General features: G+C 37.5%; 1 protein-coding gene across 1 annotated transcript in view; it reads right to left on the reverse strand.

The window, feature by feature from the left end:
• Positions 1-1,707: 1,707 nt before the first annotated feature.
• SLU7 (SLU7 homolog, splicing factor) overlaps positions 1,708-11,930 on the reverse strand; it is a 15,437-nt gene continuing 5,214 nt past the window's right edge. The window contains exons 6-16 of the mRNA XM_007104685.4: positions 10,896-10,964; positions 9,045-9,092; positions 8,719-8,850; positions 8,358-8,455; positions 8,123-8,190; positions 7,849-7,988; positions 6,849-7,010; positions 4,619-4,723; positions 4,389-4,460; positions 4,161-4,274; positions 1,708-3,274 (exon numbers count right to left, since the gene is read on the reverse strand). Of these exons, the coding sequence (XP_007104747.1) occupies positions 3,095-3,274; positions 4,161-4,274; positions 4,389-4,460; positions 4,619-4,723; positions 6,849-7,010; positions 7,849-7,988; positions 8,123-8,190; positions 8,358-8,455; positions 8,719-8,850; positions 9,045-9,092; positions 10,896-10,964 (1,188 nt within the window). The 3' untranslated portion in view covers positions 1,708-3,094. The remainder of the gene's footprint in view (positions 3,275-4,160; positions 4,275-4,388; positions 4,461-4,618; positions 4,724-6,848; positions 7,011-7,848; positions 7,989-8,122; positions 8,191-8,357; positions 8,456-8,718; positions 8,851-9,044; positions 9,093-10,895; positions 10,965-11,930) is intronic.

The following is an 11,930-nucleotide window of genomic DNA, read 5'->3' on the forward strand; positions in this document are numbered from 1 at the left end:
AGCCACGCCGGGTTCCATCCGGGTTCTCCGGGTCGGGGTGTGGCGGGGGGGCTTCCCGCCCGGAGACCGGGCGAGGCGGATCCCGGCACGCAGGCGCACTGGCAAGCGGCTGAGGGCCCCGCCGCCCTGAGTAAGGAGCACGCGCGCTGGTTTTCTTTTCAGGTGGGGGACTTGGAGCTGGGGTTTTTTTGCTTATTGTGTCTGCCAGAGAGGATGAATCGTAGAATCTCGGGAATGGAAGGCCCTGTAAAGCCCACATAGTTCTACTTTCTAAAGCACTGCAGATAAAATTTTATATTGTGTCAGGCTTTGAGCTTGGCGATTGTAAAGCTTCAATTAACCATTTTCTATGTGGAATCAATGAGGAAAAAGAGAAGGGAGCGCATTCTACTTACAAATTAAACGTTCAGGCAAATGGGACAAGCTGTACATTCCATTAACATACTAATCATGGAGGCTGAGCTTGTGTCCTCTCGCCCATGCACGTTGCCCTCCCCCCACTTCCCATTAATTAGAGCATGTGGATGAATTTGCTAAGAATCATCATTCATCTTAGAGAAACGATTTTAAATTTTATTTAAAATTCTTTTTAACAACAGACTACTAGAGAAATAAACCCATATTAGAGAGATTGCAGAGAAAAACCCTAAAGTAGAAATGAGAAAAAGTTGAAAGAAACAAACCTAAATATAGCCCTCTTTCCTATTTTGAGGGTATTTAATGAAATCACATTTTACTCATTTTTGGAGCTTTTTTTTTTTTTTTGCGTTACGCGGGCCTCTCACTGTCGTGGCCTCTCCCGTTGCGGGGCGCAGGCTCCGGGCGCGCAGGTTCAGCGGCCATGGCTCACGGGCCTAGCGGCTCCGCGGCATGTGGGATCTTCCCGGACCAGGGCACGAACCTGTGTGCCCTGCGTCGGCAGGCGGACTCTCAACCACTGCGCCACCAGGGAAGCCCCCAAAGTTCTTATCTTGAGTAATGCCCTAGATGTTCATTTTATCCAAAATGAAACAGAAATAAGACATGATTTCATATATTATAGAATTCTTCCTAAAATCAGAGTAAATTAGGTTTCACAGAAGAGGGAACAGAAGCCCTAACAGAAATGTTAGGTGACACATTTTTTTAGAGTTAAAGAGTCCTGAAACTGTTTAAAAAATATATTTATTTATTTATTTATTTAGGCTGTGCTGGATCTTAGTTGCGGCACGCAGGATCTTTAGTTGTAGCATGCAGGATCTTTTTTTCAGTTGCAGCATGTGGACTCTTAGTTGCAACATGCATGTGGGATCTAGCTCCCCGACCAGGGATTGAACCCAGACCACCTGCATTGGGAGCGTGGAGTCTTACCCACTGGACCACCAGGGAAGTCCCTCCTGAAATTTTATAATTCAAACACACAGAAGCTAACCCAGGCTTCCTGCCAGTCCTATACATCACTTTTCTGCCAGGTATTTGTGTGTTTTTTTTTTTTTTTAATATTATTTATGTATTTAGGCTGTGCCAGGTCTTGGTTGCAGCATGCAGGATCTTTAGTTGCAGCATGTGGACTCTTAGTTGCAGCATGCACGCGGGATCTGGTTCCCGGACCAGAGATCGAACCTCGGCCCCCTGCATTGGGAGCGTGGAGTCTTACCCACTGGACCACCAGCAAAGTCCCCAAATATTTGAAATAATGCTACAAACCACTCACAGTTAAGTATTCTCAGTTATACATCTTTATCAACAAAAGATAAATAAAATACAAAACAGACACTGATATCAGACTACGTTGAACCATCCTATGTTAAGGTAGGAATATGAAAATGTAAATTTTTGACATTCTTAAAGTAGGTAAGAATTTGATGTATTTGCATTGCTGGTTTAATTTCATACTGGTCTGAATCTAGATACCATGTATATCCACAGAACTTGACAATTTGATTCAGTTACTCTCCCACCAGCACTATTTCTGAGAAGCTAACTTAATGCAATATTCTAGTGGGTTCTGGTAGTTTAGAAAAGCCAGTGAGCTGTTAAAAGTCAATGTCCCTGTGTCAGCGGTTTTCAACAGGCTGTTTTCACTGATCCCACTCTCACTGTCAGTACTATCTTCACAGTGTTCTTAGAAGAAGGCTAAAAATCGTGGCAATCTCAGTTACTAATAGCCCTACAAGCTATACTTGTAATTCTTTGAAGAAACTTTCAACTTCAGGTGTTGCTCTTTGTAAATGTTACAAAGAGACACCTGCTGGCTATGAAGATTAGGTACAATAGTTATTCTATAATCTTTTAAAAATCTAATATTCATGATTGTTATATAAAGGCAATCACAATTAAAACAGCAATTAGTATCACAGACCATATCCTCTATGCTAAAGAAAAGGATTTGTGTCTAAACACTCATGTCTAGAATGGTAAAAGACCTAGTACTAACACTGACTCAAGGGTGACAAAATAGTTCTTTTTCCATGCAAAGGCTAACGCATGTAGTTCTGAGTATAAGAATACAAGGAAATGTTCTGAAAATCACAATTTTATAACCAAGTGGAAAACAGAATTATTACTACACAGACTGACATCAGGGATAAAGTTTTCACATGTTCTACAGTCCTTTCAGTAACCTGGAGCTCAAGATAGGATATTAGCTTCAGATCAGAAAATCTGAGAAGGCAAAAAGAAATGATTATCAAATAACTACAGTTATAGTTACTAATTAAAAAAAATGAAGCCCTTGTTTTGAGAAAGAGTAACTAACTGCCTTCAAAATGAGTGCTAACACTAGATAAAGGGCCATAAAAATTGAGGAAATAAAGTTTGAAACTTAATAAATAAATGTTAAGATATTTGTGATAGGTGGAGAGCCAAGACTTTTTTCCACATCACTAATATAAAATTGGAAATAAAATCTTAATCTGCACTTAATATACCGCTTTTTTTTCCTTCTCTGTTTCTTCAGTGTGGAAAGGAATGAATTTAATATAAGTCTTCTGGATGCTTTAAAGTCAAGCAGCAAGGAGAGTAGATACAGATTTTTCCATTGATAATCATCAGCAAGAATCTAAAAGAATGTTATCAGCAGAGTCTATCTTCGGTGAACATCTGTGACCAGTGACTACTGTCCGAGGAAGGAGGCCATGGGGTCATCTGGCCTCTGACGCTTCATTCTGTAGGCCTCCATTTCCTCTTCAGTGGGTTCCCGAGTTTCATATATGCTATTGTAAGGCCGCTTCCTCTCATCAATCTGCATGATCTCCTTGACATGAAGAAGACGGGCCTCCTCTGCATTCAGTGCCTATAGTGAGAAGAAAGAAATGAGTACCGTGGCTCTACATCAGATCTCTTTTGTTCAAAAGTGGTAGAGGGCTTCCCTGGTGGCGTAATGGTTGAGAGTCCGCCTGCCGATGCAGGGGACACAGGTTCGTGCCGCGGTCCGGGAAGATCCCACATGCCGCAGAGCGGCTGCGCCCGTGAGCCATGGCCGCTGAGCCTGCGCGTCCGAGGCTGTGCTCCACAACGGGAGAGGCCACAGCAGTGAGGCCCGCGTACCGCAAAAAAAAAAAAAAAAAAAAAAGTGGTAGAGTACCAGAAGACCCCACTGAGTATGAACTACTACATCAAAAACCTAGATTGCCTGGAAGAGCTTGGGAGTCAGCCCTTTCGCTGTCAAGCTACAACTAATCACTCTTTGGCTCATATATTTTCATAGAGCACAAAACATTCTATGACATTTTCAATGAAATTTCAAAGAAATTTAATTTAACAACAAAAATTGAATGAGGTTTATTTTACTGACAGAAGCCGGCAACTGATGCTTTTTGGTGGAGACTGCAATTCTGACTTTTCCCAAGACTTGCTAAAACTTACAAATTATAGAACCAGATGGCAAGTCTCTATGGCGAACATGTCACAACCCTAAAATAACAACTATACCAAGCATTTTTCTTCTGTGCATTAGTGATATTCAACAAATAGTTCAAGAAGCAGGCAATACCGAGACACACAAAATCTCTATTCGTATTCTACACCTGATAGGTGACCTGAGCAAATCACCCAGACTAGAGGCTCATTTGCTCATTTTTCAAAGGAGCTTGTAAATAGGACTAGATAATTTCCTAAGGTCCCTACAAATAAAGAATGCTGTGGTCACTTTTACGATTTATTTAGCCTTCACAAAGTACCTTTTTCAATTTTTCATGTTTCTTTTCTTCGTCATCACTCTCTGAACTGCTCTTTCGATGCTTCCTCTTCTTCTTTTTCTTCTTTTTCTCCTCTTTTAGTTTTTCCTGATGCATCTGATTGCGAGGATGCAAATATAGTGTTGTTAATGCAAAAACAAAGTTTTAGCACAAGTTTTAAAGCCCTCCCTCCAAGACTTAAAAATTCAGGACAACGGATCATGGACTTACCTCCATGAGGGTCTGAGGTTTTTTCACAGATTCTTCTCCAGTTGTATCATTTATAATACACTCCTCTGAATTCTGTGGAAAAATATATGTAATCTAACTTGAGAGTCATAGTTACCAGTCATCTAAGAAAAAGTTAAAATTTGAAACATAAAAATATATGTTTCATATAAATTTTGACTTAAGAGCTTTCGCTGTTGTTCACTTTTAAGCACTAGAGGACAATTACTTACAGCAGTCTCCTTCCCAGCTTCTCCAGTACAATAGGAATACTTGAAAAAAGAGTGACAGCATTTGTATCCCCATCGGCCTTCTTTCCAGTAAGAGCCCCAGATATGCTGCAGAGAGACAGAGGGAGGTTATTTAAAAATGAACCTGAAATTAGGGTCTCTCATATACTGTTTTTCTTTCTTTTTCTTTTAATTCTATCAATTACTTTGATTGTTTTAAAAATTTGAAGTATAGTTGATTTACCATGTCGTGTTAGTTTTAGGTGTACAGCACAGTGATTCAGTTATAAATCTACATATTCATTTTCAGATTCTTTCCTCTTACAGATTCTTTCAGATTCTTTCCTCTTTTTATTATTACAAAATATTGAGTATAGTCCCCTGTGCTATACAGTAGGTCCTTGTTGGTTATTCTCATACACTGGTGATAAAATGAGGAAAATTATGGGGATGCTAGGGCTAGCTAACAGGGAGAAGGTGTGGTTACAACGGTCTTACATTCTATGTGCCCCCCACCCAAGATTAAAAAATTTAGGCTATCTGACTTCTCTTGAAAAATTGAGGACTGGGAAATTCTGGGCCCACATTCCCACTTGTCAATAATTGGCTGTTGCTGACCAGTGGATGCCCCTATTAGACAGGGCTTGTGTTCTCTAGTTTATAAAATTTGCCTGGCTCATTTCACTCATCTATGATTACTGGCCTAGCTACTATTAGGTAGCTAGGTTTTTGACCCTTGTTTAGAGAGACAAGTGTAGTTTGGGTACTTAAAGTACAGCAGATTATATGCTTTATCATGTGATGCAATATGACATATACTGTATCACCTATGAAGTGTTCCTGTCAAAATATTTAACTTATATCTAATCAAGCCTTTAGATCTGAATTCCTGTTTATAGGAAATACAGGGAATACAGGAATAAGTTATACGATATCACTAGGAACCAGTCAAATACAGGATATGAGACAGTTTACAAGATAACTGGCATGATCTATTAGAGTCACTGTCATGAAAAAGGGGAGATACCTGCTAGAAAAAAGAGAGATAACAACCAAATAACAAAATAAACGTAAGCTGTGACTGGATTCTGTGTCTCACACGCACAAAACAACTATCCCCACTCCAAACAAAAAAACCCAAATAGTTATTTAAAGTCATTTTGGGGTATATTTTGGAAAATGTGATTAAGGACTAGAGATTAGGTGATATTAAGGCATTAATGTCAATTTTCTGAAGTGTGATAATGGTAATGTAGTTATATAGGAGAACATCCTTAATTTTAGGATACATGATACAGTGTTATGGGTGAAATGTCATGATATCTGTAATTTCCAAATGTTTCAGTCAAAAAAATATACAGTTATACACACACACACTCTTGTAGACAAAGCGTATATGGCGATCTGTAAAAAAAAAATTTGAATCTAGATGGTGGGTATATGAGTGAAAATAATAGTATTCTTTCACATTTTGGGAAAATTGCATAAAACAGCAATTGGTGCAGCCACTGTGGCAAACAGTATGGAGGTTTCTCAAAAAAACTAAAAATAGAACTACCATATGTTCCAGCAATTCCACTCCTGGGTATATATCTGATAAAAACAAAAACACTAATTCGAAAAGATACATGCACCCCAATGTTCACAGTAGCATTATTTACAATTGCCAAGATATGGAAGCAACCTAAATGTCCATCAACAGATGAATGAATAAAGATGTGGTGTACATATATACAATGGCAAACTACTCAGCCATAAAAAAGAACAAAATTTTACCATCTGCAGCAACATGGACGGACTCGAAGGGCATTATGCTAAGTGCAATAAGTCAGACAGAGAAAGACAAATACTGTACGATATCACTGACATGTGGAAATCTAAAAAATACGATTAGTGAATGTAACAAAAAAAGAAGCAGAATCACAGATATAGAGAACAAACTAGTGGTTACCAGTGGGGAGGAGGGGAGAAGCAGTATATAGGGGTTCGGGAGTGGAAGGTATAAACTAATGGGTGTAAGACAGGCTACAAGGATGTATTGTACAATGTGGGGAATATAGCCAATATTTTGTAATAACTGTAAATGCTGTACAACCTTTAAAAATTGTATTAAAAAATAAGACAAAGATAAAATGCAAAAAACAAAATGAAACACAACGACTTACTAATGAAAAATACAATCCAGAGCAAAATGCTAACAAGGACACAAAAATAATTCTGGTTCAACACATACAGTATGATTGTGGATCTTCACATCCTCCTCATACTTGGAGGAGGCAACAGCCCGCTCCTGTCCTTTGATGACTGTCCCATGTCTTGAGTACTCCACATAGTCTTCGGTCTGAGCTAAAAGCAGTTCAGCTGGAGGGGCATCCAAGTGTTCTTGGCCACCATACTAAAAGGACATTGAACATTATTAAATACATTTTACAAAGATTTGCATTCAAATCTCTACTGAAGAGTTTATTTCCAATCAGAAAGATTAGAAGACTATTCTTCATGGGCTTTGTTATACAAAACACAGTGAAAAAAATGTCACCAAATTTTCATAGGATAAAAGATGTCTCAATTGCTATTCATCTGTTGAGTGTGGTAGATTACAAAATGCTCATAAAATTCCCGTTGTCCTGTGTGCATGCCCATTTGCCACGTGACTTTGCTGCTCCTTCCTTTGAATCTGGGCCTGGCCAGGCTACTTGTTCTGGCCTATGGAACACTGGCAAATATGATGTAAGCAAAGACCTGAAAAACACTTGTGCACTGGGGCACACTTTGTTGCTAGTTTCTGGTATCCTGAGAATGCCATGTAAAGAAGCTGGGCTAGCCTATCAGAGGATAAGAACCCATGTGGGGCAGAGATGAGCTGTTCCAGGTGAGGCCTTCTCAGGACAGATGAGGGCTGCTAACTGCTAGAAACCAAAGTGAGGCCATTCTAGGTCATCCAACTTCAGATAGGCAGACTCAGACCAGAAGACACAGCTGACATACAAAATGGTGAGAAATAAGAAATGTTTATTTAAACTATTACATTTTGAGGTGATTTGTTTTGCTGCAAAAGCTCACTGATATAGCTACACTATGATACTGTATACCAATTGACTGCATCAGTGGAAGGACAGGACTAATCCTGATGGATTAAAATGTATATTGTATTCCAAATGTAAATCAAATGTTTATTAACTGATAATTTCTACTTAAGAAATGTTTTCCTTTAGCAGTTTGGTCAAAATTACCTTTTCGAGGATGCTTTCTTTCTGCTGTTCTTTGAAGTCTTCTTTCTTGACTTTGAAGGACTTATACAACAGCTCTAGTTTTGTAGGATCAGCTTGCAGATGCACTTCAGACCCCTTGTCATAGGCTTCCCAAGCAAACACTAGGGTAATTAAAAACATCATAATGAGCTGTCACCTACATTGTTTTCATGCTTCTTGGAAACAAGCTTTAAAAAATGCCCCCAAATTTCTTATGAGCTGATATAAAATACCTTGACATAGAGAAAACACTTACATTGTGTCTGAGCCATTGAAATGGTATCACCTGTGTATCTAACAAAGTTATCCCCCGCGTAGCTCACTCTGTAAACACAAATTAAAAAAAAAAAACTGTTTCAGAGATTGATTTCTTTAAGGAAATTCTTTTCTGACCTAACCATAGATGATGCTCATTTTAATTCAGATTGTGCTTTATGAATAAAAGCTCCCCTCCCCTACCTTGAAATCTTTACATTGAACTTGGTACTTACTCATCTGGATTCTTTCCTGCATTGGCATAGGGATTCTCTCTCATCGCTCTAGTTTTGGGATCATAGTAAGCAGAATTTGGATCTAAATTCCGCAAATACTACAAGGAAAAAAATATTTTAAGACTGTGTTAATGTTTACTTTCATCAAAGAAGATTTCAGCAGACTAGTAGGAGGAGTCAGTTAAATGTGTGTGTGCATGTGTGGGGTACAGGTGAAGAGAAGGAAAACTGGAATGACACCTAACCTTGGAATGACTGACTATATTACCCATATACTACCGAGATACCATATTAGTAGACAAAATTTAGGCTGGGAAGACAAATATTTTTTGAATATGTATGTTGAGTTGGCAAGGCTTACTTTTGCAATATCTTCTCGAATCCTGAGATTCCGGACAGTAATTCGTCTCTTAGAGTCAAAATTCTGTCCAGGCATGTCAATATCATCTGCATATTTATCTTCATCCTCATCTTCACTGTTATGATCTTTTTCCTGAAAGAGGGAGAGGGAAAAAAATTTTTAAGAAAAAAAAGAGCAGCATCTAGTTCTTGTTTTCCCTTTAACCAAACCCTTACTCACTGTGTTCTTTAAACCTATTATTATTATGAATTATATATTACTATTAATATTAGCCATCAGAAATTTAAAAATTTAATGTATATCCAGATAGGGCATATATTTACTACCGTCTGAGAATTTGGTTCCTCTTCTCCCCACTGGTGTTTTGGAGAATTCTGTGCCATGAAAGAAGGAAACGAATTTGTAATTGTATTCCACTGAATCAACTGATTATTTAACACTTTAAAATCATAGTTAAAATAATATAACAAATTTAACTGAACAAATTCTCATATTTCTCACTTGTAGCGAGCACATAAGTTTTGAATACAAGTATGTCATTGTGAATAATTTTATTAGGCTGTCTACAAATCCAAAATTTTCATTGATGATAGGACTATAATCACACAAACATAATGAAAGATTAAGTTGATCAGTATACCTAATAAATATTCATTTCATATGTGTTCATCTTCAGACATAACATTTTCATTAAACTTCACTGTTTTTCTATTAAGGCCAAAAAGAAAAGTTACCAGGATCATGTAATAAGTATCTTTAGAGCCAAAACAGCCTTTGTAAAATTTAGGCAATGAAGAAATCTACTCAGGTGACAACACGCTGTGATTTAAGAAGCGTGCGAAATCCTTGCCTCAAAGACACTCTTTCTTCATTAGCAGTTGGTCACGATATTCTCTTTGCCAAGAGCAAAGTGCTCAGTACTTCATCATGTCCTTTTAAGAAGGCTTCACACGTTCAGAAGAATACCTTATACCATTAGTGGGGGGATGTGGAAACATGTGTATAAAAAAATATATATATGGTATATTGGTGGAAGCAAAAATTTGTACAGGCTTTCTGAATGCTAGCTAAGTGATAAATCATCAAATTTTACATATACATATTCAGTGCATCAACAATTACACTTTTAGGAATTCATCATAAAGAAAAAACGTCTATTATATAAAGACTTACAAGAATCTAGTGTTGGGTATTGTATGATCAACTGAGGCTCAGAGAGGCAAATTAATTTTTCTAGGACCACCTAGCTAGCCAGGGGCAGAGCTGGTTTTAACATTATCTGTCTGTTAACTTGTGCTTTGAACTTGCCTGATAGGTAGCCTCTGTGACTGCTCCCTTGGTGATTAACTTACCTAGTTGTGTTTTCTTTGTAATTATACTTGCTAAGGGTCCCTTTTAGAAGTTTAAACTCGACAACTAGAAAATGTTTATTATTTACTTATGCCACTAATTTGTTAAAAGAAATTTTCACAACTCTAATAAGTATAATATACTCTAACTATTAAGTTGACTGACTGGAAGAAAAAAAAAGGAAAAAACCTGCTATACATCTTTTTTGTTAGTTTGAAAATTTTTTGCCTAGCTATAAAATTATTACATGTTCATTACGGAGAATGTGGGAAATACTAAAATAAATAAATAAAAAGAAAAATTCACTAATTCTATATTAAATGAGAACTGGTGTTCTGGCTGTCTTCCTTGTGTGGTAATATTGTAATATTTCACGTGTCATTAAAATATAAGTGTTAGCCAGTGTTGTTACAAAGTTTTGATAAAAGTCATTTTACATTCTATCATGCAGAGGAAGGATAGCTCACTTCACTAATTCCCTATTAAACTATTTCAATTTCTTGCTGTTGTAAAAAGTGCTGCAATGAACATCTTTGTGCATGACTTTTCTGAATACTAGAAAAAATTTAGGATGGATGGATTTACTAATTTAATTCCAGAAAAGGTATATAAATGTTTTATGGCAATATTCTCTCCAAAATGATTGCATCAATTTATATTCGCATGAACCCTATAAGTCAGTTTTACTCTTTCCCCTCGATAGCACTTCTCTCTCCCTAAAATCTTTTCTAACTGGAGAGATATAAAATGAATTTTTTGTTTCAATCTTCATTTTTTGTTTACTAAGAGTTTGAATTTTTTTTTTAATGATCATTTTTATTACTTACAGCCTGTTCCACTAATTTTCCTGAGGCTAATTCTTCTTGGAGTTTTTGGGCTTTCAGCGTTCGTTTTGCCTAAGAAAAAAGAAACATTTGAAATTTACTTAGTCAAATGAACATTTAATTTTTATATGTGTAAAATGCGTTGTTTATTGTTTTCAGAAAAGGTCACTAGACAAGGTCATGTTTTGTAGCTCTAGACCTCTGGCTCCTAAAAAGCAGGAGTTACAAGGAATTCCCTAGTGGTCCAGTGGTTAGGATTTCGCGCTCTCACTGCCGAGGGGCTGGGTTCGATCCCTGGTCTGGGAACTAAGATCCCAAAAGCCATGCAGTGCAGCCAAAAACTAAATGAACAAAAAACCCCCCAACTCTACTGAATGCTCTGTGGTGACTTAAATGGGAAGGAAATATAAAAAGGAGTGGATACATGTATATGTATAACTGATTCACTCTGCTGTACCTCAGAAACTAATACAGCATTGTAAAGCAACTATACTCCAATAAAAATTAATTTAAAAAAGCCATGAATGGATAAAGAAGATGTGTGGAATATATATACAATGGAATATTTACCTATTAAAAACAAGAATGAAATTTGTCATTTGCAGCAACATGGATGGACTTGGAGGGCATTATGTTAAGTGAAATAGGTCAGAAAGAGAAAGACAAATACTGTTTATTACTTATATGTGGAATCTAAAAAAATACAACAAACTACTGAATAAAACAAGAAAGAAGCACACTCATAGAGAACCAACTAGTGGTTACCAATGGATAGAGGAAAGGGGGGAGGGGTAATAGAAGGGTAGGAAATTTTGAAAAAGGGGGTGTTATTATAGGATTATATGAAATCATGTGTGTGAAACTTCTGAAAAGTGTAAGGCACTGCAGAATTTAATGACTTTCATTCAATAAAAAAAACTAAATTAAAAAAAAAAAAACAGGGGGCTTCCCTGGTGGCGCAGTGGTTGCGCGTCCGCCTGCCGATGCAGGGGAACCGGGTTCGCGCCCCGGTCCGGGAGGATCCCACATGCCGCGGAG

The sequence above is a fragment of the Physeter macrocephalus genome, chromosome 8 (assembly GCF_002837175.3).
Source record: "Physeter macrocephalus isolate SW-GA chromosome 8, ASM283717v5, whole genome shotgun sequence".
NCBI classification, from domain to species: Eukaryota; Metazoa; Chordata; class Mammalia; order Artiodactyla; family Physeteridae; genus Physeter; species Physeter macrocephalus.